The sequence below is a fragment of the Ursus arctos genome, unplaced genomic scaffold (assembly GCF_023065955.2).
Source record: "Ursus arctos isolate Adak ecotype North America unplaced genomic scaffold, UrsArc2.0 scaffold_2, whole genome shotgun sequence".
NCBI classification, from domain to species: Eukaryota; Metazoa; Chordata; class Mammalia; order Carnivora; family Ursidae; genus Ursus; species Ursus arctos.
Window position 1 is genome coordinate 96,134,984 of NW_026622874.1, and position 27,984 is coordinate 96,162,967.

Here is a 27,984-nt window from a genome sequence, read left to right on the forward strand (position 1 = left end):
GCCCTTTGGAAAAGAGCATGGCAATTCCTCAAAATGTTAAACCCCGAGGTACCATATCAGCCAGCAATTCCACTCCTAGGTACACATCTAAGAAAAATGTAAACGTGTATCTGTGCAGATACCTGGGTATGAATGTTCGCAGCAGCACTACTCACAACAGCTAAAAGGCAGCAGAAGCCCAAATGGCCACCAACTGACAATGGATAAATAAAATGTGGCCCAGCCATACAACGGATTATTATTCAGCCACAGAAAGGAATGAAGTGCTGATATATGCTACGACACAGATACATCGTGAAAACATGAGGTAGGTGAAAGAAGCCAGCCACAAAAGACCACACAGGGTGTGATTTCATTGATACGAAATGCTGAGAATGGCCAACCCTGTAGAGACAGAAAGGAAGTCCATTAGTGGTTGTCAGGGGGCAGGAGGTGGGGAGGGGGGAGAATGGGGAGTGACTGCGAATGAGTACACGGTTTCTTTTTCGGGTGATGAGAATGTTCTGGAATCAGACAGCGGTGATGGTGGCACAACTCTGCGAACAGACGAACAACCACCTACCTAATCGTAAAAAGAAAACAGAAATAGCAACAACAAAAAGTATAAGAATACAATGAAAAGTAGGTCTCCCATCCATCCACGTCCACCTTCACCCAGCTGCCTGACTGACAGGCAAAGATTCTCTTGTGCACCTTTCCAGAAATACATTGTGCATTACAAGCGTCTGTACACACACACCATCTTCCTTTTTTAAAAAATGCAAATGGTAGGAGTGGCGCCTGCATGGCACAGTCGGGCGTTGGACTCTCGGTTTCGGCTCCGGTCCTGAGCTTGGGTTGTGGGCTCTCTGTGCTCAGCAGTGAGTCTGCTGGGGATTCTCTCTCCTTCTCCTGCCCCTCCCGCTTGTGATGGATCGACCTCTCTCTCAAAATGAATGAACGAATGAATGAATGAATGAATGCAAATGGTAGAACAGAATATTACACATACAGCTCTGCACCTCGTGTTTTGCACACTTAGGTAAGTTTTGAGGACGATGATGAGCTTCCTTCATGGTGGGAGGGAGGGGCCTGCGTGGGGAAGGGGAGCCTATGCAAAGACAGGGCCCGTGCTGCCGAGAGGTGTGGGGGCCTGCTGGGCCTGGAGCCCGAGCGGCTTGGAGCGAGGCCCGGCTCTATGCTGAGAGGTTGGGGATGTCAATCAGGAAGTGACAGGAAGTGAAGGGACCACACTGGATGGGAAGGCAACTCAGGGTGGGGTGGAGGGGAGAAGAGGTGGAGGTGTTGGGAAGGTGGGAGCCAAAGCGAGTGAGGTGAGGGAAGCAGAATCCCAGGGTCTACTGGCAGACGTGGGTCCCCTCAGAGTCCCGCCAGGGTGACTGGGGCTGGTCATCTCCCCTGAGATGGGAGACGTGGAGAGGCGTGTGTGTGGGTGTTTGTGTGGAGGGTGTAAGTCTGTGACAGATCACAGGGGAGCTCCCGGCCCGATGTTGAGAGAGGCCCAGGCCAAAGACCACGATTTGGAGCCATCAGCCCCTAGATGGCCAGACGAGGTTAACCAGGGATGGGACGGATGTGCAGTGAGGGCCCCAGAAGGCTGAGGCTGAATCTTGGGGGCACAGTGGTATTCAGCAGATGGAAGGATCTGGAGAATGCTATGATCAGTAACCAGATCTCGCATCCGTGGGGCAGATTTCCCACAGTACAGATGAGGCACAGAGAAGCTGAAAGGACCCATTCAAGGTCACACTGGTAAAAGATGATGTCAGGAGTCAAATCCAGATGAGTCTGATTCCGAAACCTGGGGTTTCTCTGTTTGGTTTTCTCTGCGGCTCGAGGCCTCCTGCCCAGGAAGGAGCCACCGCAGGCCTGGACAGGAGGGAACGAAGGACAGAAGCCAGGAGATAGTGTGAAGGAGGAAGGAGCGGTACAGGTAGCCAGTGTGAACAACCGTGAGCCCCTCCCAGCCAGGCCTCCGGGCGACATGCGCCCGCAGCAGGACGCTTCTGTGCTCCTACGGCGGGGGCACGGTGTCTGCTGCTTTTCAAGAAAACACCTACTCCGAACTCTGCCCCGGGAAGATGACAGGCCCTGGGGCTCCGGGTCAGACTTGCCCCCCCAAGTCCCTGGATTCCCGTGGTCTCAGGCCTGAGGATGGAAGGGGCTTGAGTCCGGAGGTGGAGGGGCTCCCTGGGGTGCACGGCTCTGTCCCACGTAGGCGCCAGGTCCTTCCCCCGAGAGCCCCAGGAAAGAATCCTTTCCCTCGTGTGCGCTGACCATAAGCCGCCAGGTTTCTCTCCTGTTATGCTCGAGGGCAAAGCGTAAGTCTCACGGGTCTCCCCATCTTCTGCTACTTCGGAAGCAATTTCAAGACACTTCGAAAGCTTTCTAGAATAAACACTGGCTTCAGTGTTTCAGTTCAGACGGTGGCGTTCAAGTCTAAGCTCTAAGGCAGGCAAGCTGTGTGGCTTCGAGCAAGTTACTTAACTTCTCTGGGCCCACTTCCTCCTCTCTCCAGAAATTATCATAAAACCTCTCAGGGCTGCGCTGCCGTGCAGACGAAATCAGATAATGTGAAGCTTCCGGCACATAGCTGGAGCTGAGGAGATGTTCTCCTTCCTCTCCTTCCTCTCCCCAAGGGCGGCACTCAGAGTTGGGATGTTTTAGCAGAACCCGCTCTCCGGGTTAGTCTCCTTTCCCACTAGAGGGCTCAGCTAGCGCGAGCTCCAGGGAGGGCCCCAGCCGACTCCTAGCCCCTTCCCCTATCACTTGGTCCTCACGATGGCAGAGGACAAGGCCCGCGAACAGTCCCAAGCAGTGGAAGAGCAAGAGGGTCCTAGGTGAGGAGGGGAGCTGGGAGGTCACTGGTCTACCCAGCCAGGTTGCCTCTTCCTGGCTGGCAACTTGGAAGGCTCTGGAAGCTGTATTAGATGACGCTGGTCATGTGCCCTTCCGTGGCAGTCAGTGGAATGAGTCTCCGACTGAGTTTAACCTGGGTTCTAACCTGCAACCCTGTTGAGGCCACTTGGACCTTGAGGCTCGTCTGTGCAGGTGGCTGCCAAGTGTGTGGCTGAAAGTCACGGCAGGGGTGGGTTCCTGCAGTCTGGGAGTACCTGCTGGAGGTGGTGTGCATTTACCAACAAGAGGGTGGCATCTGGCTGGCATAACGAGGCTCCAGGGAGCCACAGGTCCCAGGATGGGTGGGACTGAGAGACAGCAAGAGGGGAGGAGTCAACTGCGTGGAGCTGGGGCGGGGGGCACAGACCTCACCTCTGGGCACCCACCATGCTCCTCGAGCTCACGGCCACCTGCCCAGTCCTGTCACTCTGGCTGGTGATAATGTCACCAGCACAGGGCGGTGGGTAAGGCTGCGGGAGATCATGGAAATGGGAACTTAGAGACGTAAAACACTGTGCAAATAATTACCAGCAAAGAGAGCAGTGGTACGGTCTGAAATAGAGCGGGGGAGAGATGGGACGTGGGCTACTTCGCATGCGGGCAACGAACTCAGCTGGGCTCTCGGCTGTTATCAAACAGTGTCCCCGAGCTCCCTCCCACGGCCACGCACGCACGCTCACGGGCCTCCTTTCGACCATCTGCTCTGTGGTGTTGGTTTCACGTAAGGAATTACTGCATTAAATTGACGGAACATGAGGAAAACCTAATTAACATCCAGACTGAGTTTTTCCAAGAGAAGAGAGACCTGCAGAAAATAAAATATCCTAATAATTTAAATTCTGCAGTATTCAAATAAATACTACGTGACTATTAGAAGTTGGATTGATTCTAGTCCAGGAAAAAAACCAAACAAACCCAACAAACTATGAGACAAATACCACTCCTCATCACCATTCAAATCTATTTCCCCCAATCCTTCACATTTATCATATGAAGGAAAAGAGGCACTGAGAGGTCAACGGACTCAGTGGAAGCCAAGGTCACTGGTAAGTCAGGCCTCAAACGGAGGCCTTATAACTCTGGGCCCTTATCTTCATATCACAACTGCCTCCTGGTCTCACATGATTCCCCGCAAAGTTCTGGGAGTGCAAGCGGATAGAACAGGGCCTTTTTTATGGACAGAGAATGCTTTTGATTTATACACCGGAGGTGTTAACTCTCCACCTTGCCATCCATCCATCCATCCATCCATCCGCCCACCCACCGTTTACTGACGGCCTGCGGTGTGCCCAGCTCTGTGCCATACGGGACACGGATCCTGCTCAACTGTTAAGCGCCGTGAAAGCAGCATGTGAGTTAATTACCTACAATTACAGACCACGGTCTAGTTCAGGTCCAGCCTGGCACACAGCAGGTGTTCAGTAAATACTAACGAACGAAAGAATGAATGAGTAACCCTGTCCTCCAGAAGCGTATGGCCTGGAAGGGGAGACTGCCATATAGAGCGTGACCTGGGTCAGTGCGACCAGGGTCATCTCCTGGCCTGAACAGCGCAGTAGAGCAACTAAGGGGGTGGCCTCAGCTGGTGACAAGATCATTCTGGTGGCTCCATCAGCAGGGGTTCCCTGACATGGAGCCTGCTTCCCGAGTTGTCAAGGAGCAGAAGTGCAGGAGGCAAGACCCGGGGCTCCTTTCGGGCACTGGCACTGGTCCCTTCAGCACGCAGCACCTCGAATTCCTCACCTGTGACCCTCCGGTCTCTAGAGGCTCTGGTGCTGAGCCAACTCTGCCGACACAGCTTTTGACTCACTTATTCTAGAACTCTCTCACTGCCCCTTCTCCATTCCCACTCAGTTCATTTTCATTCACCCAGTGCTTCCCGGGGCCCCGCTGTGTGCCGGAAAACCATCCGAGCAGGAGCAGGGTCTGCTGGTGAACCTTGCGGGAGCCCCGAGTTCGGGGGGGCCTGTCTCGGGGCCTCCGGCAGAGGCAGATAAAAGCGGGCGAGGGCCCACGGCACGCGGGTCCGTGCTATAAACACCCAAGGCCTCCACCGACGGTTACCGAGAGGATGTTAAAAATAATTATCCACTGAAAATATTAGATTTGCTCTGGATTGTTCATTACATACAATGGCTTAATAGGACTTTTATTGAATAGCTGCAGAGCTCTGGGCCGAAATCAATTTGCCATACACTCGGAATTTTGATGTATGCTGTTGACTTCCACAACACGGAGCAATTTGTAATAGCTTTGGCTGGCTGTTGTTTCCAAAGCTTCTGCTACATCACAAGCATTTATTTCTGACCACAAAATTACATTTATTCAACAGAAAGCAGCTCCGGGTCTTTAAGAGGTTAACTTCTGGAGTGCTTGGCTGCTGGCCAGCCCCCGGGGGAGGCGCGGCGCGGGCGCAGTGGCACACGCGGTGGCGGCCGCGCCGGGCGGGCGGCCGTGATTAATGGGCCGCTGAGTGCGCCCCTTTCCACATGCACACGGCTCGCTCCCCTGCTTCCATAGATCACGGGCTTAGCCTCAACATATCTGACTGAAATTGAATTTGGCTTCTCTCTCAACCGTTCATTTCCTATGTTAGGCAAGGTTATATCCTTTTCTGCATGAGCAGAACCAAACCAGCTGCAGCTTCGGACGAGAGAATGTGTTTTCAATTAGGAAGCTGGCCCGAATACTGAACCACAGTCCTGCCGCTCCCCTAATTGAGCCGTCACGGAGGGGGCCTCCAGGAAGACACCGTACAGCGCCGGGCCCTCGGACGGCACCGTACGGTAATTAAAACACTGTCACCGTCACCACCACGGCCACCGCAACTGCCACCACCGTCCCCTCAAGTACCACACACGTGCAAAGGCCTGAGAGTCTGCAGATGGCTGTGTGGGCTGAGAAACAAGTCCTCCCCCTTCTTCCCTCCCCCCCAGCAAAGGGGTCAGGACAGCAGGTGAGGTTGGGGTCCTCGTGAAGCCCCGTCTGCTCCATCGTCACCTGTCAGGGACACTGGGTCCCAACTCACAGATGGCCCTGGCGCCCCTGAGAGGGGAAGCAGCCTCAACTGTTCTTGTTGAGGCTAGCGGGGAGCCTCGCACACAGCACCCGCCGAGTACTTATTAACGGGGGAGGACGTGAGCGGGTGAGCCATCGGCAAAGGAGGTCTTGCTGAGCGAGCGCGGTAGGGCAAGGAAGAGGGTAGGACGTCGAAGTGAAGATGCGGGCCCTCAAAGGAAAAACGGAGAAACTCGGGCTGGGATGGGTCTTCAAGGATGGAAATGATTCTTACAGGTGAGGAAGAGCCGAAGGTTCTAAAAACGGACGCCATGACTTCAGGAGAAGGTCAGAGGCAGGAAGCCACAAGGCATGTTTGGGGACAGGGAAAAGACCAGTCTGGCCGCAGCAGAAGCCAAGGACTGAAAAGCCTGGAAATACTTTCAAAGCTCCATCATGGAGCTCCCTACCTGCCCATGTCAGGTGCTCGTGCGGCCAGAGCCACAGAACTTGGCTTTGAGAGGAAGTGCCCATGCCAGGAACCCAGGCCGGTGGTTCCGACGAGTGGCTACGCATAAGCATTTGCGGGGGGGGGGGGATTTTGTCAAATTCCTCAGCAGGCCTGAGCAGCTGAATCAGAACCTCACCGGGAGGAGCCGGGGAGCAGAATTTCTGGTAACACGTGGGTGATTCTCACGAAGCCCATTGGTCCCTCCGAGGACCAGTCTGAGGAACCAGCAGCCTGGTCTAATCGTCTCTGACACCACCCTGCCCAGGACACTCAGCACGGCACTCGCTGAGTGTAGACAGGACGGGGACTCGAAGGAGAATGGTAAGAGCGGACCATGCTCCTCATGGGTGGTCCTCTGCCCCTATCTGAATACTCCCAGGGACAGGAAACTCACTCCCTTAGATGAGAGCTCACTCCATTTTTGAGGGGCTCTAACTGCTGACAGATGTCCTCTTCTTTTCTGCTGATGACGGTCAACCCAAGTATCAGTCCACTGAGTCATACTGTTCTTCAGAGCTACGGGGCTCCTTGCCGACTCTCTCGCTCACCCACTCATTTTACAGAAGAGCAAAGTCAGGCGGAAAGAGGCCCGGGAGCTGCCCGAGGTCACAGGAGAGTGAGCGACAGCGCCCGGGCTGGCTCCCAGGTCCTTCCAACTCCCTGTGACATGTTCTCTGGAGTAAAGTACTTGGACGTTCTGGCTTTATTTAGACGTGGCCTTTAGATCTGAGCACCGAAGTACGTTACAGCACAACCGATCCTGGCTACACGACTTCCCTGAAACTGTCCACAACTTTTAACGAATTCATGGACTATTTACCCATCGTGAATCCGTTTCATCTGTTTGTTTATTAAAATCTGTCAAATGGCCCTGCAAGTGTGCACGGGGCCTCGCACTGCCCTGGCCTGCCTTCCTCCCTCATCCCCGCAGCCTTCCTTCTGGCGCCTGGTCACCCGGAGCGCTGCCCCCGCTCAGCCTGGAGCCTGTCTGGTTCTTCTCATCTCTCAGGTCTCCCTCCATATGCCACCTCCCGGCAGAGGCCTCCCTGACGACAATGGTCTCCGAAGAAGCCCCCCTGCTCCACTGCTTTCCCGTCTGAATTCCTTCACAGTACGTGTCCCCGTCTGACATGACCCTGTCTTTACGACGTTTCCCTTCGCTAGGACATAAGCTTCAATGCAGCAGGGGCTTGGTGGACTGCGTCCAAGGTTATATCCTTAGCTCCTCTTTGGCCCAGAGCTGCACAAAGCCAGAGGGTTTCACTGAATGAAGAACGCAACAGACATGAGAGAGTAAAACCTGGCACGAGAGGCGATGTGGAGTTTCACGTGGCCTGGCCACAGCTCTGAGTCTTCATGGTATGTGGGCCCTCAGGACGGAGGCAAGTTTCAAATGATGATTTGGCCCCTCGTGTGGGCCAGGTGGCAGGTGACACAGGCAGGAGGGCGCCTGCAGTTCACCGGGGCCCTGCTCCTCCAGGGGGTGCAGATCAGGCGTGTAGCCAAGTCTACACGCGGTCATGAGTATTTACGCCCACGGGGGACAAGGTGTGGAGGGCAACATCCACGCAGGAAGGGCTGGTCAGAAGAGGAGGGGAGCCTACGGAGCATTTGCAAAGCACTTTGCATAAGACGAACACCCACTGTCCTTATCATAGACCGGGGAGGGTGACTAAGACGATGGAGGGTGGAAGGCGTCACTTCCCCGTCTCCCGAGACGTATCAGAGACACCAACGTGGTGGTGGGTCCCAGTCCTGCCAAGCTCACCCGTGTGCCTCTGGGTGGGTCCTTTCCCTCTCTGGGCGTAGCTTCCTCATCTGTAAAATAAGGATACTGCGTCCCCCCCCATCCAGCCAATGGACACCTACCGCATACCGCACTAGGGCCAGGGGGTGGGTATGCAGAGGCCATACAGACGTAGAAAGTCCAGAGACAGGGGGTGGACACAAACCCACAAAGACAAGGAGAAAAGCACTCTGGATGAAAGGAGAGGGTATTACAAGAGAAACAGGAAGAGGGCCTCGGTTTGGACTGGTAGTCAGAGGAGACCTCTCGAGGGCATCACAGCTGAAGGGAGCACCAAAAAGGGAGTGGGCCGCAGCAGGGCCAGGGACCCTGAAGGCTGAGGTCAGGGTTCCGCGTCTGCCTCAAGGGCACCGGAGCCACGGAAGGGCAGTAAGCAGGAAGTGACGCGCTCTTGCTCCTGGGCGACATGCAGAGCAACAGTGCGGGTGGAGCGGGCAGGGGCTGGAACAGAGGCCGGTTCGGGAACGACTCACTGCAGTGGCCTCGGTGACACATGACAGGTCAGGACAGACTATGGGTGGCAGGGATGGAAAGATGCGGGCAGATGAGGGCGCTGGGAGGAAGGATGGAGGAGAGTGGGGCGGACGGGAGGGAGAAAGTGTCATAGATTTCCAGCTGAGGCTGCCAAGTGGGTTGCAGGGCCATTCCTGAGAAGGGAAAGGAGGCAGCAGGAGACCTGGGGCAGGGATGGGAACTGGCAATGGGACGGTCATGGGCTCAGAGCGCTCTCCTGTGGATCACGTGAGCGGTAATATGCAAGAGGCAGTCTCCTATGAGCCTGGAACGCAAAGGAGACGGAGTTAGAGACAAGACACCTGGGTTTTCAGCAGACGGGTCCCAGGAGATTACACTGCACAGAATGCCGTCACTCGGAGGGCTGAATGCCAAGGAGCTGCCCAAGAAGACTGAAAATCAACAGCCAGAGAAGTGGACAGAAACCCGGAGGGCGTACTATCATGGGATGTCAAAAGAAGGGACCAACATCGAGAGAAGCTGTTGGCGGGCTGAACGTCCCTGATTTGAGAGAGCCGAGGACTACCAGGGTCAAGGGAGAGGGCCAGACGCCAGACCGCGGTGGGTCGAAGAGTAACGGGCACACATCAGAGTGGAGAGGGCTCTCTGCAGAAGCCCGGCCCAGAGGGCTGGGGGATAAGGCAGGTGCTCGCCCACTCACGCTGGCTCAAGATGGAACATTCTAGTGATTACAGAATGCAGACGGGCAGAGACTTAACACCCAGGACAGGGGTCTCTGCCGGGCTGTGGCTCCTCAGAACTTTCCAGTGTTGTGAGGACGGGGCGAGCTTATGTTCGGAAAGCACCCAGCACAGCACTTGGACTTGCTTCGTGTCCCACAAATGCCATTCTGGACACTCCCACAAATGTGCCTTCCCCCTCGGCCTTCCCAAGTGCACAGCCTCACCAGAAACATCCACTTGCCCTGAGATTAAAATCTACCATACATGAAATGCAAAGAGAGTGGGAAATATTTAGCGGCTCACACGCAAAAGTACAATCCCATAGCTACGGCCTCAGAAGCACAATTCTTTCTTTTCGAAACAGTAGTTCATGCTTACAAAAGAATATATAAAGTAGAAAAAAACAAAACGAGCACCTGTGAGTAGGAAGACTGCCATGACCTTTGAAACCTCCCCTGTGCCTAGCTATGATAACCTGTGTTCTGAATTTCCTACGTAACCTTTTCTTTATGGTTTGATTACGTAATAAAAATATACACATACCCCTAAACAACGTCAGCTCCGTAGTGCCCGTTTTCACGTGTCATTCGCTTTCCCCTGCTAGAACGCTCTTTGCCCATTCTTTCTACTGCTGATGGAAAATGGGTTGTTTCCGCTTGTTTACGAATTTCAAGCACTCCTGCCCTGGCTTCCTGGGGCCCGTGCTTCCGCTTCGTTAGAATTTATACTCAGGAGTGGAAGGGTGGTGTCAAGGTATATGTGCTTCTGTGGCTCTGGTATCTGATGCCAGACTGGTTCTCACAACAGTTACACAAATTACACAACTGTCTTGAGTTCTGGACTCCGGCCAACCTGGCAAATACCAGAAAGCTGTGTTTATTTTAATTTGCCTTTCCCTGCTTATGAGGTTGGGCCTCTTCTCATGTATTTATTGGCCATTCTGATTTTCTCTGAGGATGCTGTTTGTGGCTTTTGCCCATTTTCCTATTGGGATAGGTTTCTTTTTCTTATGAATAGGTAAAAGTTTGTTAATGCTTTCCTAATACTGGGGCACCTGGGTGGCACAGCGGTTAAGCGTCTGCCTTCGGCTCAGGGCGTGATCCCAGCGTTCTGGGATCAAGCCCCACATCAGGCTCCTCCGCTAGGAGCCTGCTTCTTCCTCTCCCACTCCCCCTGCTTGTGTTCCCTCTCTCGCTGGCTGTCTCTCTCTCTGTCAAATAAATAAATAAAATCTTTAAAAAAAAAAAAATGCTTTCCTAATACTAATCCTTGTGTATGTGGCAACTGTGGCCTCCTGAGTTGTGACATGTGGCCAGGGATCCCCCACACAAGATCTGTTGACAGTCTGGCCCCAGGGAGCACCATTCACATCAGAGACATTTGGTCTTTATTATGAAAAAGATTCAGGTAAGAATGGATTATCCAACACATTAAACTGTCGAGAAAGGTGGAGCCATTTCCTAGTTTACACAAAGGTAAAACTGAGTGAGCAGTGCCCTAGCCTTATAATACCACCTTCTGTAGATTGTCTTTCCATAATTAATAAATAAGTAAACAAAGCTTTTACTTAAAACTTTTAATGTAGTTAAAATGTAACGATTTTTTCCTTTATGGTTTCCTAGAACTCCTACCCAACCCAAAGTCATCGTATTCTAGATTTTCTTCTACAAGGTTTCAAGTGTTGCGTTAAGTCTTCACCTGTAATTTGTGTTTGCATGTGAGGTATGGATCCAATCTCACTTAATTCCATAAGGATCACCAATTGTCAGAGGACCCTTTACTGAAAAACCTGTCCTTCCTCACCGATCTGTAGTCCTGTCTTTACAACACTTGTGGCTTCAATACATGCACATGTCAGTTCCCGGCGGCTTTACTACGTCCCATGATTGTATTTATCTACCCCGTGCCACTCACTGTAGCTTTCGCCATCTGGTGGGGCAAACCCTCTACTTAGTGCTACCTTCACCATTACTGACCACTTGCTCTCGCTTATCACTTCTGGAATCAGTTTTTCAAGTTTTGTGAAAAAGTCTGTTGGAATTGGGATTGGAATTACAATGACTCCCTTTAATCAATTTGGGGGAAATTGATTATCATTAATAATAGTGGCAATTTCTACCCCTGCATACCGTCTGTCCCTCTATTTAAAAGTCCCTCTTAATATCTTTCAGTATAAATGATCAACTTTTCTCCAGAAAGAGTTCCTATGCATTATTATATTTATTTCTAGGTATCCCTTATTTTTTGTTGCTAACTCTAGTTGTATCCTTTTCAGTTTTCTGTCAATGTAGAAACACGTAATTACTTCTGCATATTGATTTTGTATCCAGCATCCTTGTTAAATAATTAAAAAATGATAGTTTTGTTTCTTCTGTGATAATACTTGATCTCCTTCTTGTCTTCCATGGTAGCTGAGACTGACTTACAGTGCAATGTCAAGTAAAAGTAGCAATAGTACACATGCTTGTCTTGCTCCTGATTTTTAAGGGAATATTTCTTTTTTTTTTATTAAAGATTTTATTTATTTATTCGACAGAGATAGAGACAGCCAGTGAGAGAGGGAACACAAGCAGGGGGAGTAGGAGAGGAAGAAGCAGGCTCATAGCGGAGGAGCCTGACGTGGGGCTCGATCCCAGATCGCCGGGATCACACCCTGAGCCGAAGGCAGACACTTAACCGCTGTGCCACCCAGGTGCCCCTAAGGGAATATTTCTGATATTACTTTGTATAATGATTGATGTAAGTTTTTAGTAAATACTTTCCCCCAGGTTAAAGACGTTCCCCTCTACATCACATGGCTAGTAGGTTTTTGTTTTGTTTTTATTATCATGAATGGATGCTGAATTTTATCAAATTATTTTCTTCTATTAAGATAATCTCTCCCTTTAATCTGCTAATATTAATGTGCATTAATAGATTTTGCTAATGTTCAACCGAACAGCATTCTTGGGATACACAGAGGTTGATGGATTCCATTTACTAACACTCCTTTAGGGACTTCTATGTATCTATTCACAAATACGACTGACTTTGAATTTTCTCTTCCTGCGCTAATCTTGTCTGGTTTTGGTACCAAGGTTACACTAGCTTCGCAAAAGGAGGTAGGAAGTGTTCTTTCTTTTTCTATTCTCTAAAGGAGTCTGCAAAGAATAGAACTTGTCTGTTTCATGTATGACTGACAGGACACTTGTGAAAACCGTCCCTACCTGATGGAACCATTTCCATGATAGTTACAAGGCTACTCAGGGTTTCCATTTCTTCTTTAATCAGCTTTGGTGCATTCTAGTATTTCAGAAACGTGTCCATTTTGTCCACGTTTTAAAATTTATCAGCATGAAATTGACCGTAATATTCCCTCACTATTTTTTTAATCTCTGCTGTGGCTGCAAAGGTACCCTGTTTCCATTACTAACCTTTTCTTTCCTGATTAGGAAGTCTCTTCAAAGAACCAGTTTCTGGGCTGTTTCTCTCTTGGGTCTTTTTTTTTTTTTTTTTAAATAATTATAGATTTTATTACTATTTATATTTATTATTTCCTCCTTCCTGTTCTCTTTGAGCTTATTCTGTTGTACTTCTCTAACGTTTTAAGGTGGGTGCTCATAGGTTTTCAGTCTTTCATTTCCTCCCTGATATAAGCATCTAAGTTATTTCTTAAGAGGATTTTCCTCTCTGAGAACACTTGGCTTAAGCATCCAGCTCCCCTACAGCCAAGAGGAGGAGGGCCCAAGCCAACTCCTCCCCCTCCTCAACCTTTTATACCAGGACCCTTGTCCGGGAGAGAAGCAAGGAGAGGCAGAGACAATTTCCAACACTTCGTGCTTTCCCAGAGACTGTGTCACATCACTGGAGGGACTGTTTGAATTACTGCCTGAATTACTGAATTAAATATTTTTTTTTAAAGATTTTATTTATTTATTCGACAGACAGAGAGACAGCCAGCGAGAGAGGGAACACAAGCAGTGGGAGTAGGAGAGGAAGAAGCAGGCTCATAGCGGAAGAGCCTGATGTGGGGCTCGATCCCAGAACGCCGGGATCACGCCCTGAGCCGAAGGCAGACGCTTAACCGCTGTGCCACCCAGGCGCCCCTACTGAATTAAATATCAACCTTCTCCCCCGCACTGATCAGTTGGCTGGGCTTGTGAAACAGGCAAACTTAGGTATGGTGATCAATTGGTCAATCACTCCATCACATTTGGGTGTGAGCTCAATTTGATGGCTTTGCTATAATGACTCCAAGTGACCGATCTTCAATCAAAGACAACAGATACAGTTATTCACTAGTTTCTTTTAAAGCTATTTCCCGAGCAGAAGGCCTGGCGCCCCTTTCTCCTTATTAATATAGCACAATCTGAAGAAAGGATGGAGGCAAAATGTTTTAAAAACCACCTCCAGAGGCACCTCACTGTTCAATCATTTACTCCCTGGCCATTTTTGAGAGCCTTAAAAGATTTTAGTTCCTGCTGTGGCTGCTGCTGGGAAACAACGACCAATGAGACAAGGCACAGCGGTTGCCTTCACACAACTTACAGGCTAAAGGGGAAGAGAGACAAAGGGACAGGAGGCTCTTAGCCCGATGACAAATGCGTCACAAGTCGCGTGCGTGCAATGGGAGCACACGGTGGAGGGGACCTGGCCTATCATTTGGGGCTCAGGGAAAACATCCCTTGAGGAAGTGGCATCCAAGCTGAAAGGAGCCAGGCAAAGAGGCGGTTCCGCTCGTGCCAAGCTGGCGAGGATGCCCAACGCGCCTGGGCCTGGAAGAAATTCAGAATGGCGTGTATCCAGCGATAGGCGGTAAGGAGTGGTAGGAGTGTAGAAAGGGAGGCAGCTGTCCAATCACGTGGGTCTCACCTCTCACCAGCCGCAGGAAGGAAGGTGTCTGGATTTACCCTGAGAACCACAAGAAAACACTGCAGGGCCTGAGCGGTACCCTGGCCGGGCTAACGTTTCCCATGACGGTACGACACACTACAAATACACCCTCTCGCAGGAACTCTGAAGTCCTGTGTGAATTTCTCGCTGTCTGAAAACTTTATCTTATTCTTTGTTTTGATTTTTCTTTTCAGGATCTCAAATAGCAAAGTAATCTGTACAAATTCCAAGGCAAAGCACATGTTTTTACAACATCATACCTTGTTCCAGGGGGAACGCAAGCACTTTGGGATAAACTCAAAGAATATATCCGATAAACACAACTGTATTCAGCAGGCACTAATGAAGGATACAAGAGCAATTCTCTGATTAGAGATGGCAACTTTTCAGAAAAACAAGCTGAATGGATCCTGCCCCATTGAACCACTGAGACACGCTGGCTTCTGGCCTTACTCATCAGAAAACCGACCGTCATGTGGTCCCCGTCTGCAGCTGCCCTCTCCTATGAGCGTTCCTTCTTCAGAACCAAGTAGGAGTTAGCCCTTTCTACTCAAATTAGCTTACTGGAAAGCACAAATTATTTAATATAAACATAGCAATTAGCAATGGTAAATATTAGCAGTGCTATAAAAATATTTATTTTTCAAATAGCCTTTTTAAGAAAAGGCGAAGAAAAATCTGAATGTCTCTCAGGCATTTCAAATTTAATGTATCTGGAAGCATACCCACTACCCCATCCAGAATGTGGGGTAAGCTATCATATAAGTGGGTTACATTCTTAAAAGTCAGAGGGTGTGAAGACAGTTTGACACTGACGGAGGAATGTACATGTAACATACATGCGTGTGGGCGGCGGATGTACATAAATACATATACGCCCATTCCTGAAGTACAACACATGAACTTGACTGAACCCCAGTTAGGGGTCAGGGCAGTTATAAAAGACGTTTTGAGAGTAACTGGGGAAGATTGATTTGGGACCAAATATTAGCTACCACGGAATGAGTGTTGCTTTCCCAGGTGTGGTACCTGGGCTTACGCAGTGATATTGCAGAACAACCTGACTTTTCGGAGACGTATGCATGCACGTGTTTAGGGGTACAGAGCCGGGCTATCTGCAACTTATTTTCAAATGCCGAACAAAAGGGCAGCGGGAGCAAATGTGGCGAAATGCTAGCAAGAGGGCAGTCTGGGTAAAGGGTGTACGCATGCTGGTTATACTAGTTCTTTCTCCTTTTATGCAGACTGGAAATTTTTCAAACAGAACGAAAAACAAGCAAACCACCCAAACCAGCACACTGAGCTATTTCCGTGGCAGAAACACTAAGCCACTGGGCCTCACAAAAGCTGCTGAACGGGTAGAAGAAGAGATCGGATCAATGCGGGCAGGTGTAAGGTGACAGTCTCACTCAGAAAACCAGGGTTTGGAGATGCATTTGTGAGGAAAGGCAATTCATGTCCTTCCAGACCTGGGATAGTGATACCCCCTGAGCCTCACGGGGCTGAGCACGGGAGGGTTTCCTGCGGCAGGGGATGGTCAACAGGACAGCCTTCTGTGGCGTCCCTCCCGAAACCCGCAGTGGTGCCAAGCGGTCCCTGCTCCTTCCTGCACGGCGCCCTCACCCTGTGTTGTCACCTGCTCACTGAAGAATCTGCCAGAGGGCAGCCCCGACCCCTGCCTCTGGAGCTCTGGGCCTAGGATGCCGGTGTCCTTAGCCGCGTGTCCCAGAAGTCAGCTGGCTGGGCCCACTGCCTCCCGCCCCTCCTGAGCCTGCCATCTCACTTCCTCAAATCCCGCCCCCTCCCCGTGCGCTCTGGGCATCAGGAAGTTGCAAGAAAATAAAATTCTCAAGATGCTACCGACTTGGGTTCTTCTGAGGGCGCTGAAAAAGTCTCGCTCCCGCGTCTCAGTATCATTACTGCTGCCGTCGTCCCAACGGGAGAAGCTAAGAGCCGGGAATGGCTAACCACAACAGTAACAAAATGCCTGGTTTTCTCGAGTTCACTGAGTCTCCACAAAGGCCTGAGAAGGAGCCGGAGTGTCACCCACCTCAATGGCTCACATCTCCGAGGGCTGCCCTGCCACCTTGCCAGATGGCGCGGTCCTTCTCTGGAAGGACCAGGAGAAAGCTTTCCCTTACGCTGAGCCCAAACTTCCTCCTCGTGGCTGCCCCTTGTTCTTTGTTTCAGGCCTCAAGCTGGTGAAATCGCTCTTGCCCCAGTAGCTGTGCATGAAAGCACCAGACTGCCCCACTCCATCCTTCCCACGCAGGAGGCCGCACGGCGGCCGCGGCCCCAGGCTACCTCGGGGAGCCGGTGAGCCTGAGGAGGTCCGTAGGCTCCTGAAGGCTGCAGTGTGGACAAACTCAGTCCACTGTGGGAAGCACAAGCGTGCAGGCCGCTTCGCCCCTGAATCTACCACATTTTCTTACATTCCAGCTATGGCTTCACCTTCCATACGGGCTTTAATTGAGGACCCAGTGGAAATATCACACTGGGAAGCACAAAATCCACATGACATTGAGTTAGTGCGGCTGGGAAGGCTCCATCTGGGCAAGCACCTTCTGTCAATGGCAGTTATTTAATGAGAATAAAAAGAAAACGCAATGAACTATGAAGGGTGGCTCAGGATATTAAATAAATATAAATGCTTACCTCCCCCTGGAAGCTCTTCAGCAGTGGCGCTACCTGCTTGCGCAAATCCTGGAGCAAGAGGGGTGGGTCAGGAAACAGCCATCGGAGAAGGAAAGAGAAGGGAAACATTCGTTAAGGCCTCCTAAAAACAGCTTTGAATTCAGTGATGATTATCATTAGATAAAGCAATCCTGGTACCTCCCCTGTCCGTTTCCTTCACTCGTACGACATAAATCATGCCAACTGGTGCGCCCCAATTGAAATGAACTTACTTGGGAATACCACTAGATTCTTCTTCTACCCCAGGCCCGGCTACACACCCCTCATTCTGAATGTGCTATGGACTCCAGTGTCGGCCGGTGTCAGGCTGAGATAAGCGGCTTAGTATAAAATAGAGATATTCTATTGTACATTTGACTTGTTTGTATCTGAAAAGGACCTGGGGCCACCGTCAAGCATTTTAGCTCTTTCTTTTGAGCACTGTTACTGGCGGATACCTCTGTTTTGAATCCGTGTCTGATGCGGTCGGTGGAAATTTCATCCCAAGCCACCAGGACCCCTCTCGTAACAATGGAAAACCCCAGAGGGAAGGCTGTATGATCTCCTTGAGAATATTTTCTTTCCAATGAAGTGACTAATGCACAACACAGTGATTACAGTCAATAACACTGTTTTATAAACTTCAAAGCTGCGGAGAGACGCGATCTTAACTGTTCTCAACACAAAAAAGAGATGACAATTATGTAACGTGATAAAGGTGTTAGCTAACGCTACCACAGCAGCAATACTGCAATATGGAAAAGTACCAACCCAACCCACGGTACACCTCCACCTTACGCAACATTACGTATCGACTGTATCTCATTGAAAAAAAAGATGAATTGAGAATGTGCTTCAAAGACTTTGCAATAGACTGAAATAACGCCAACTTCTCCTTCACCGAGAGATGGGCAGATGACGTATTCACTGAGCATGACCTACGTGCCAGACCGGATTTCATAAGTCCGGGCCAAAGCCAGGCATCTACCTATTCTCAGGTTCCAAGCCTGATGCACACACCAGCTGATGAGCATTGGCAAACACGGGACACGGACCAATCAACCCATAACACAGGAAGGAGGTAAAGTATTTTTCAGGATAAGAGCCCAGGTGCTATGGGGAGAGCACAGAGGAAGGATAAATTCAGAGGAAGGGGGCGAGGGGCGGTTTCACAGAGGAAGCGGCAGCTGGGCCGGGAAGGCAGGCACGATCGCTGCAGGCCAGGTCTCCACGTGTCCATCTGTGCGCACACCACCTCGAACCCGCTGTCAAGTACACAGATGCTCCCGGGCAGGTGAAGAGCCCGGACTTCTGTCTACAGCTCCTGGGTCAGAACCTGGTCCATTAGGTGGAAGGCAGCAGGCAGAGCCCTGATTCAGAATTCTGGCCGGGCCACTCGCTCTCTGTGGGGGCATGGGCTGCCATTCTACCTAAGCTCAGTTTCCCCTCCCCACCGAGCTCAAGGGTAACCGAGTCTTCCCTGAAACACAATCATCGGGGACAGCACTGCTCCTGGCGCAGTTAAGTACTTAATAATACGAACCACTTTTACTATGATGAGTAACATCATTCAGGGAAAAGTGTTCCAGCAAATTCAGAGTTATCCTGAATCCATCTGAGCATGCAGAAAACAGCCTTCTCGGGCACCAGGACCTTCAAGCCTCGCTTGAAGGTGGATGAAGAGGGAAGCCCCGCACCCCACAAGGGGTGGGAGATGACCCCTCAGCCTCTCCCGCTCTGGGATGCTGTGATTCTCTAAGCAGGCCCGGCCCTGGGCCCGCTCTGCCCCCCGAGGTGAGCCGCCCTGTCAGCCGTGGGTACACAGGAGCAGGAGCGGCACCTGCTTGCTCCTCTGCTGACGGACAGACAGCATTCTGTGCTCCTTTAGCCAAGCCCCCAACCCAAGGGCCCTTCTTCCATCCTAAGCTCGGAAACCAGCTCGCTCCCTCGGGGAGCTGAGCGGTGTTAGGAAGAGGAAGAGCGGCTCCCACTGTTTCCTGCTCCTGTGTCCCTGGTGGTCTTCCTCTGGGCCAGGGCCCTTAACCACTCTGGGTCGTGAAGCCTTCCGAGAATCTGAGGAAAGCTACTGACTTTTCCCTCTGGGTTGTAACTCTATGAATGATTTCACTGTGGCCTTCCCGAAGCCTACCCACACGACCCAGGTTAGGACCCAGGTTAGGAACCAGGTTAGGACCCCTCGTTTCGGCCTGTCCAGTATGTAGCCACCAGCTTAATTAAACGTAACTTAATTAAACTGAACTTAAAAATTCAGGTCCTGCCATCGCAGAAGCCACCTTTCAAGCACTTAGCAGCCACACGAGGCCGGCGGCCACCATGCCAGACAGCACAGATCCGGGGTGCCTCCGGCCCCGTGGAGCGATCTATTAGACTGTAAGCTCTCTGCCGAACACAGCTAACCTGCGTTGCTTTGTACCATGACCCTGTACAAGTATTTGATGGAAAAGTATTGTCATTTTCCTTTTAATTGTCCATTTTCCCATACGTCGCATCCCTAAGGGTGATACCATTATTTCCCCGGAGAAGCCAGTACTTCTGTTCCTGCCACATCCTTTTCTATGTTCTTACACCAAGTTCACTGACAAAAAAACAGTCAAACTCTTTACCAGCCTCTTCCTAAATAAATAAGGCCATCTGTGGTAGACAGCCCCCAAAGGTACCCGCATTCTGATTCCCGGGACCTGGGGTTCTACTAGGTCAGAGACTCTGCAGATGTGAGTAAGTCAGGGACCCAGAGTTGGGGACATGTGCCTGGATGGCCCAAGCGAGCCGGAGGCAGGGAGGAGGGCGAGAAGACTCCCTTAGCCGGTGTTCCTCTCAGGAGGACAGGAGATACAATGTACACCGAAAGGGATAAGTGGGGGACCAGAGATGAAAAGGGTGAAGAATGAGGGGGATCACCGTTGGATCCCAGCCAAGATCAATGGTAAAAGCCCATGTCGTAATCACAAGAGATGAGCCACGCTCCGTCGTCAGAAACCTGCAACCAGTCACGACGCAGAAGGTCTAACGTGAACAGCCCACTGTGTGTTGGGGACAGGGTGACACGGAGGGCAGGGTGACCGTAGAGAGGGCCTGGGGACTCGGGGGGGGGGGCGGGCTGGTCCCCTTCCCTCCTCCCCCTGCCCCGGGGCAAGGACAGACGGGCAGGAGGAGCGCACTGGACTGCTCTGGTCACAAAGTGCAAACACAGGATGATGGATGGAGTTTGTCTGTTGTTGGTTTTCCAAAAAGGCTGACTTTGAGGAAAGCGACTGGTTAATGAGGTGTGGCTGTATTCTCCAGTGTTCTCACCAAGCAGCCTGGTGCTAGGGTACGCATCCTAGGCGGTAGAGAAGAGCTGGCGAACATTCACGAAGCCGTGACCGCCTGGCCCGTGGCACGCAAACCCAGCTTCCGCAGATGTGCTGCGAATCTTCCTCTCAAGAGGCCACGAACCAGGGCGCCTGGGTGGCTCAGTCGGTTAAGCGTCTGACTCCTGATTTTGGTTCAAGTTATGATCTCAGGGTCATGAGACTGAACCCCGTGTCGGGCTCTGTGCTCAGCGGGGAGTCTGCCTGAGGATTCTTTCTCCCTCTGCCTCTCCCCCTGCTAGCTCTCTCTCTAAAATAAATAAATAAATCTTTTTTTTTTTTAAGATTTTTATTTATTTGTCAGAAAGAGAGAGAGGGAGAGAGAGACTGAGCAAGCAGGGGGAGCGGCAGGCAGAGAGAGAAGCAGACTCCCTGCTGAGCAAGGAGCCCAATGCGGGACTTGATCCCAGGACCCTGGGATTATGACCCAAGCTGAAGGCAGATGCTTCACTGACTGAGCCACCCAGACGTCCCTAAATAAATAAATCTTAAAAAAAAAAAAAAAAGAGAGGCCACAAACCCATGTTCATCTACTATGTAAAAATAAGATGTGAACAGTTCGAGGACGGTAACTCCAACATGACGCTTGTCCAACAACCATCGGTGGGTACCGTGGCCTCTTCCAGGCCTGGACTTCGGGATGGCCCCTCGCTTTCCAGGGAGCTATGGCTGAGCTCCCGCCCCACCCGCACGTCGTCTGCAGGCCTGTCTCGCTAGCTCTGACAGCTGGTGGCTCCTGATGGCCCCTGGGCTCTGCAGAGGGGACTCCTAAGGCTTTCCACATGTCTCGATCTGGCTACTGAGAGTCGGAAGCAGCCAGGCCCCAATGTCACAGGACGTGCTTCCTGTCGCTTCTCACTGTACATCTGTATAGACAGCTGTGATGGTAAGAGCGCATCCTCGCCTTTCCAGACTGGGGGCTGCTTGAGGGCAGGGAGCGGGTTTTAGTCCCCCCACCGCCCCCCAGCTGGCATCTCCAGCATCCAACACCAGGCGGGACAATATTTTGCGGAGGAAATCAAGGCATGAGAGGCTTTAAACCTTGCGCGGGTCCGCCATTCCTTTCCCCGGAGGGTCAGTGGCACCCCACGCGGTACAGGGGCAGGGCTGCAGGCGTGGCCCCCCAGGGCATCAGGTGCCCTCTGTGGCCCACGGCCCGGCTGGCACACTCCCGAGAGACTGAATGCGATGTCGGGCTGCATTTACAGGGGCGCTGATCTCAGTCCCGTGCGTGTCTGGAACGGGGCCTGGCACACAGGGGGACCTCAGAAGACACGGAGTGGGTGCAGGAGTGAGTAAGTGGAAGAAAAGTGGCTAAACAATCAGTCCTTCAGATTGTATCAGGACCTGGCCGTGCGACAGGGGGCTGCGTCAGGGCCCAAAACCAGGCGCTGACCACCTACGTGACTTAAAATTTCCCACGGCTGTACTGAAAAAGCAAAAAGAAATGATGAAACGAATACGTCCAAACTATTTTCACTTCCCATGTAATCAATACAAAAATGATTTGAATTTATTATAACTTAGTTATTTAATTGACAAAGAACGATACCTCTTTTTCTGGTGTTAATAAGCCTCTGAAATCTGCATTTTATGCCTCGGCACGTCTCACTTCGGACCGGCCACATGTCCAGTGCCCCCGCCCCTGCCCCCCGCCCCCCCACCGTCTCATGCAGCAGCTCAAGGCTAAGAGAGGCAGTCACAAATCAGGGCTCTCCTGGAGAGAGGGTCGAGGCTGGCCAGCCCCCCTCCCAGATGGTCAGAGGGAGACGTGAAAGAACAGGAATCAAGAGAAGCAGGAGGAGAGCAGGGGAACAGACGCGTCACAGATGTGAGGTGCGAGAAAACCGCTGGGTTGAGCAGCCAGGGAGTCCTGGGGGCGTTGAGGGCTCCCCAAATGGAGAGGGGGTAGAGAGCAACCTGTGAGGGGCTGAGGTGCTGGGGCTCTGAGCTCTAAGGAGAGAGGTGGGGACGGTGGGGAAGACGGTCTCGGGCCGAGTTAACACCAGGTCTCGTGACTGAGCATGTGACACGCAGCAGCCCCGCCGACAGAAGGGACAGACACCCGCATTTTACAGCTGAGGAGACGTGAGGCTCAGGAGGGGAAGAAAACTGGTCCAAGGTCGCACGGCCGGCAGTGAGGGTATAAGCCCGGCTCTCCAAGGCCTGTGCCACAGCAAGACTCTGTAAAGGAATCCATCACCTTGGCCAGGTGTGGGCACAGGGGTGACATTCGGGGACTGCCTAGACAGTGACATGCGGTGGAGCACACATGGGTTACTCAAGAGTCTTACAATGGGACCAGACTCAGAGGGGAAATGCTGACGCTGGACAGGGTCACGGAATGTGAAAGGTGGCGGGGCCGAGGCATTTGGGACCCCCGTGGATGACAGAAGAGCAGGCAGGGCGTGAGTGCAGGGAGGCCTTGGTGCGGGTACGAGACCCGGGTGCCCTCGAGGTCGCTTGCCCTCAGTTGACCCCACAGCCTGCCAACCTGGCTCCGGGCCTGCCTCACGAAAACACCAGCGTGGACAAGTAGAAGAGATGAGAAAAGCATTCCTGTGTCCTGTCGCAGCATTCCGGAAGGCAGAAGCGCCGAGCCTTCCATCACGACTGTAAATAAACTCATCCCCACTGGCCCTGCTCTGACCAACTCACTGTATTCGCTTAGAGCACAACCATTCCTTTGGACATAGAAACATCGCATGACAGACTTGCTCAAATCACCTTCTAGGTATATATTTTTACGCTCTTTTTTAATGATTTTATTTATTTGAGAAAGAGAGAACGAGAGCCATGTGCATGAGTAGGGGGGAGGAGCAGAGGGAGAGGGAGAAGCAGACTCCCCGCTGAGCAGGGTGCCCGATGATGAGGGGCTGGATCCCAGGACCCCAGGATCATGACCTGAGCCCAAGGCAGACGCTTCACCAACGGAGCCACCCAGGCGCCCCTCAAATAACTGTTTAGAGATTAAAGCTGGATGTGTGTTTGTACTCACACATATACGTATATTTGAAAAGCTTTAGAGGAAAAAAGGCACTAAATATTCACACCCAAACACATACAACCGGTATGTTCCTAGGTATTTCAAGTCACCAGCTAAAAATCCCCCATTCCAATTTTATTTTTGGCAGTTTGAGAAATTCCTTATCCAATTCTGCCACCTGTAAATATTATCTGCTTTCGTACTAAACTAAGGAGACGGGGCCGAGGATGCTCACTTCATGTGACCCCGGGCCGCCCCACCATCATCAGCGAGCACATGACATGATTTACTGTCCTTTCAGAACGCGGTGCCCTTTGCTGTCTGCACAGCACTGCCAACTGCAGACACAGCCATGCTGGTCCCCACGTGTGTCTATGTGCCCTTCTCTGCAACTGTAAACTGAAGAAAGCGGGGGTCAGGCCAATGAAAATCATACTGCCGTGAACTGATAATGATGGATTTAACACAAAGATTAAAAAAAAAAACACCACTCTGTAATCTCGGGGTACCCACTAATTACACTGACAGGTTTCGCAGCGCAGTTTTAAATTCGCTCTGATTTTGTACCATTTATTGAGCAAAAAGCAACAAACATCTTAACACATAGAAAGTGATGTCCTTGAGATTATTAATATCAATGTCTGTTGGCAAAGCCAGAACAGCGCATTTCAACCTTCTCTCCCTTGAGTGCATTCCAAATAATAAGCAGTGTTTATAGAGAGACGCTTCTAGGTGAAAAGGATTTTCATTGTTCTCCAAACCACTGATTCACAACTCACTTCTGAGATCAGAAAATTGAACGGCAAAATGCAATTGAGGAATTTTCTGTATAATGATGACTCCTGGAGAAAATCGTGCTGATTTAGAAGCCAAAAACAGAGCAAAACAAAACAAAATCACCACGTGGCGTTCACATGCACCTGCGAGGCATGACATCCCAAAACACAGGCCCTGGCCGCAGTGTACATCTTTGGCTTTCTGCCCATTCAGGGCACTGGGGTGGTCTCTCGGGAAGGTTCTGTCCCCACCTTGGAGCCTGGTATTCCCTATACGCCCTGCCATCTCTCCCATCCTGCGGGCTGGGCACATCGCAGAATCCCACGCCATAGATATCGAACTGGTGGCCGGTAGGATCCACCTCTGTGTCCAGGAAAGAACGGTGCCCAGGACACGGCTGTTTAGGCTCAGAAGGACAAGCAGGGGAAGGGAGATGGCTCACTGTCAGGTGTCAACAAAAGGCTATGAATCACAAACACATCTCCAATCATAAAATGGTCCCTATTTCCCAAACAGTCTACAGTCCAGACTTTTCAGGGTATTTTGCTCAATTCTACAAAGTCCCTTTCACTTCTGCTCCACGGTAACCCACATGCATTTCTGTGAAATGACATTTAAGACTCAGGACTATCTGATGGCATCTCTCAGAGGTGCCTCATCCCCTATGGCGACAGCCCAGGAGTGGGTTCTGTCTTCTCTAGGGACAACCTGGCCTTCCCAGGAGCACGGCGGGGGGGACAGGGTGTGGGCAGCGGAGGGGCTGGGCCAGGTCACCTCTGAAGGCTCCACCGGGGCTCTCACAGGGCTGCCAACACCCCTGGCCCGAGGGCAAGCGCAGGAACCTTAGGCACCCAGCCCTGTGCCGAGGGCAGTGTCTCTACCCCTTCAGGGACCCCTTCAGAACTGCTCGGCCCAGGGCTACTGCCCCCTCCCCTCTCCCCTGTCTCAGTTCACATTTTGCTCACTGTGTTTGGGTGGCGAAGGCTGGGATGGCTGTTAAGGGTGTTCTACCCTTGATAGAAGCCACGGTAGAATGTGAGCCTGGCTCGCACTGAAAACCCTAGAAATGCTTATGCGTTAGGTGATTACCCGCCCAGGGCTAAAAAAGTGAGCTCCGAACGAGTTTACTAACCCCTCGTTTCTCCCTCTCTACTCAGACCTCCAAGCGAGACGATTCTGACTTGAAAAGGTTTTAGGTATATATTCAAACGAAGTCACTGTAATATGGCATATTTCATTAAATGTGGTATCGTCACCTGTAAGATGTACCACTAGTTTCTGCTACATTTTTTTTTTTTTAAGTAGCGTGGGGCTTGAACTCACAACCCTGAGATTAAGAGTGCTCCCCGACTGAGCCAGCCAGGTGCCCCGATTTTAGGCAACATTCAGGAAAGAGTGCTGCCAAATTAAACTGGGATGTCACTGATTTTACTACTCGCTCTGCTTCTGAAGACGGTAAGACGACGCGTCCAGTGTAGGCGTTACGATCGATAAAATATGGCTCGCTGATGAACGGACGTTAAAACAACAGCACCGGAGTTGTTCTTGTCTGGAAACCACAGTGGCCTATGTTTAGGTATTGTGGCTATGTTTTTCAAAAGGGTCCTTGTCTCTTAGAGAGATATCCAAAAATACTTATGGATAAAATTGATTTTTGCTTCAAAATAATTTAACGGGGAGGGGGGTGATGGGTGAGAAGAAGGAAGAAAGGAGTGTGTTGGCGGGCCAATGGCGGTCACAGATGGTTGACGGCACACACGCAGGGGTTCGCTGTGCTCTACACCCTATCCTGTGTTATATTTGAAATAGAAAATGTTTTTAAGACACTAGATTCCACTCAGAGACACACGAAGCCTTCAGCCGACTGATCACAGGGAACAGGCTGAGGTTGGGGGGAGGGACTCTCTCTCTTAAATTACAAGCTATCAGCTTGTCACCTGTGCCCTTCATCAGGTTAACCTGGTGACGGAAGGGTCACCTGGTCCAATGTCCTGCCCAAAGCAGGAGACCCTCTGTGGTGTCCTGGCCTCCCGAGGCCACTCGGCCCCTACTGGGACAGTTATGGCGTGAGAATGCGCCTCAACGTGGGGCCATGGCTTTCCCATACGGGGGGCTACCAGCACTACCACCAAAAGCAGATATTCGGAGGAAAGCTGTCCTGAGGGGGCACGAAGCCTCTGACTACCAGCAGCAGTTCACTAATGAATAATTCACAAGCGCTGGAACAAACCTCAGCAGATTCGAGGGGATTCCACTCTGACTTGCTCTATGATGCGCTTTCTGGAGTGGCGGTCATGAAGGAAGCTGCTGCCCAGACCCGTGGGTCTGCCCCGGGGGTTGGGGACGTGAGCGGCTGAGGCTCAGCTCCCCCTTCAGCCTGTCCAATATTCGTAAACACCACTCATCTCGCTCCGTAGACTGTCCTCTCCACCCCACGTCTTCCCTCTGGACCAAATGACACTCTAGGCCTCCTGCCTCCCGAGTCTACAAACAGTCAGGTTCTAGCCAGACAGGGGTAACCAGGACGGAGTCATTTCCTTTGCAAATCAAGAAATTCCTCTCTGGAGTATTTTCTTAAAGAAAAATACAAATACATTTGATTTCAGAAACAGATCTGCCATTTATAAAGGCATTAAAACACAGTAAATACAACATTAGGTTAGACATAAATACTACAGTTTAACGAACTACCACTTGGCCAAAAAGTGATTATAAATTGGTGATTTTGTTTCCCCCACCGAGAGACTCATCAGACTGAAATAAGAAAATGGTCTCTTTTCTACAGCTTAAAGCCAAGACTGGATACTGTTCAAAACCAGCGAGCTCCTGATTCTTTATTCCGATATCTTTGAGGTTCTAAACCATCCCGAAGATGTCTGAATCATCCTGATTAGTGAAGGCCGGCCTTATTGACCGTAACAGTCCTCTTTCCGATTGATAAGCCATCTCTTGTCTACGGATACCACCCACGCGTATTTGTCCAGTGTATTTTTCTAAGGTCCTGGTGGCACCAAGGAAGGAATCCTAATTATCTGGAAAAGAAAAACTGTTCTTGGGACTTATTTCCCTGCATGTCCTTTAGGTTCGAGGAATTTCTCCCTCACCGGGTGCGCCAGGGCACAGCCCAGGTGTGGAGGCCTGAGACCCGGACGACACAGACGGCACGAGACGCAGACTGGCGCGCTCAGCTTTAAAATACAGTTTGGCGCGAGGTGAAGTTTCCCTTTGTGCCGCGATCCTGAAACCTTCGCTCCCGGTCTTATTATCTGAAGATGAATCACGCGCCTATCGATGGGAACACCCTACTTTTGGTTACTTTTATTATAGACGGACACGTCCTCCCTCCAGTCTCCGGGATAGAGAAAAAGGTAATGTTAAATGGCATTTCGGCTGAAGTGTTAAATAAAAAATATCTTTCTATACAACAGCAGGCAGTATGTCCTGGCAACTTCTCAAAGATGTTAGTTCACAGATTTGAGAAAAATTCCATTAGCTTTAATTATTTATCAGCAGTCAATTTAGAGGACTGTTGTTGACCTATTTTTACAGTGCTTGGGCCACCTAGCAGTGACATAAACGAATAGTCCTTTTCGACAATGGCTGATTTTCTGAAATAATAGAAATCTAGTTTAAGGAAGGAATGAAACCCCAAACATGTAATTACCACAATACATAACCCGCCACGCTGCCTTTGGAGCTGGATAAAATGCACATCTTTGTGAGTTTTTGGTTATTAAATGAGATTATCTTGAAAGGGATGAACTCGCTCATGCTATAATTTCTTCCCATTTAAATTTCTTTGCGCCACTGAAAACACGCTCTGTATCTTGGCAAAAAAGTCTCTAACGCTGATGGATATGCCTTTAGCACTGTGCCTAATCGCACTGCATACTGGG

The 27,984-nt window shown here is 50.9% G+C and overlaps 1 protein-coding gene across 1 annotated transcript in view; it reads right to left on the minus strand.

The window, feature by feature from the left end:
* Positions 1–27,984, minus strand: part of CUX1 (cut like homeobox 1) — a 339,866-nt gene that overhangs the window by 158,336 nt on the left and 153,546 nt on the right. The window contains 1 exon segment of the mRNA XM_026516065.4: positions 16,937–16,984. Within this exon segment, the coding sequence (XP_026371850.3) occupies positions 16,937–16,984 (48 nt within the window).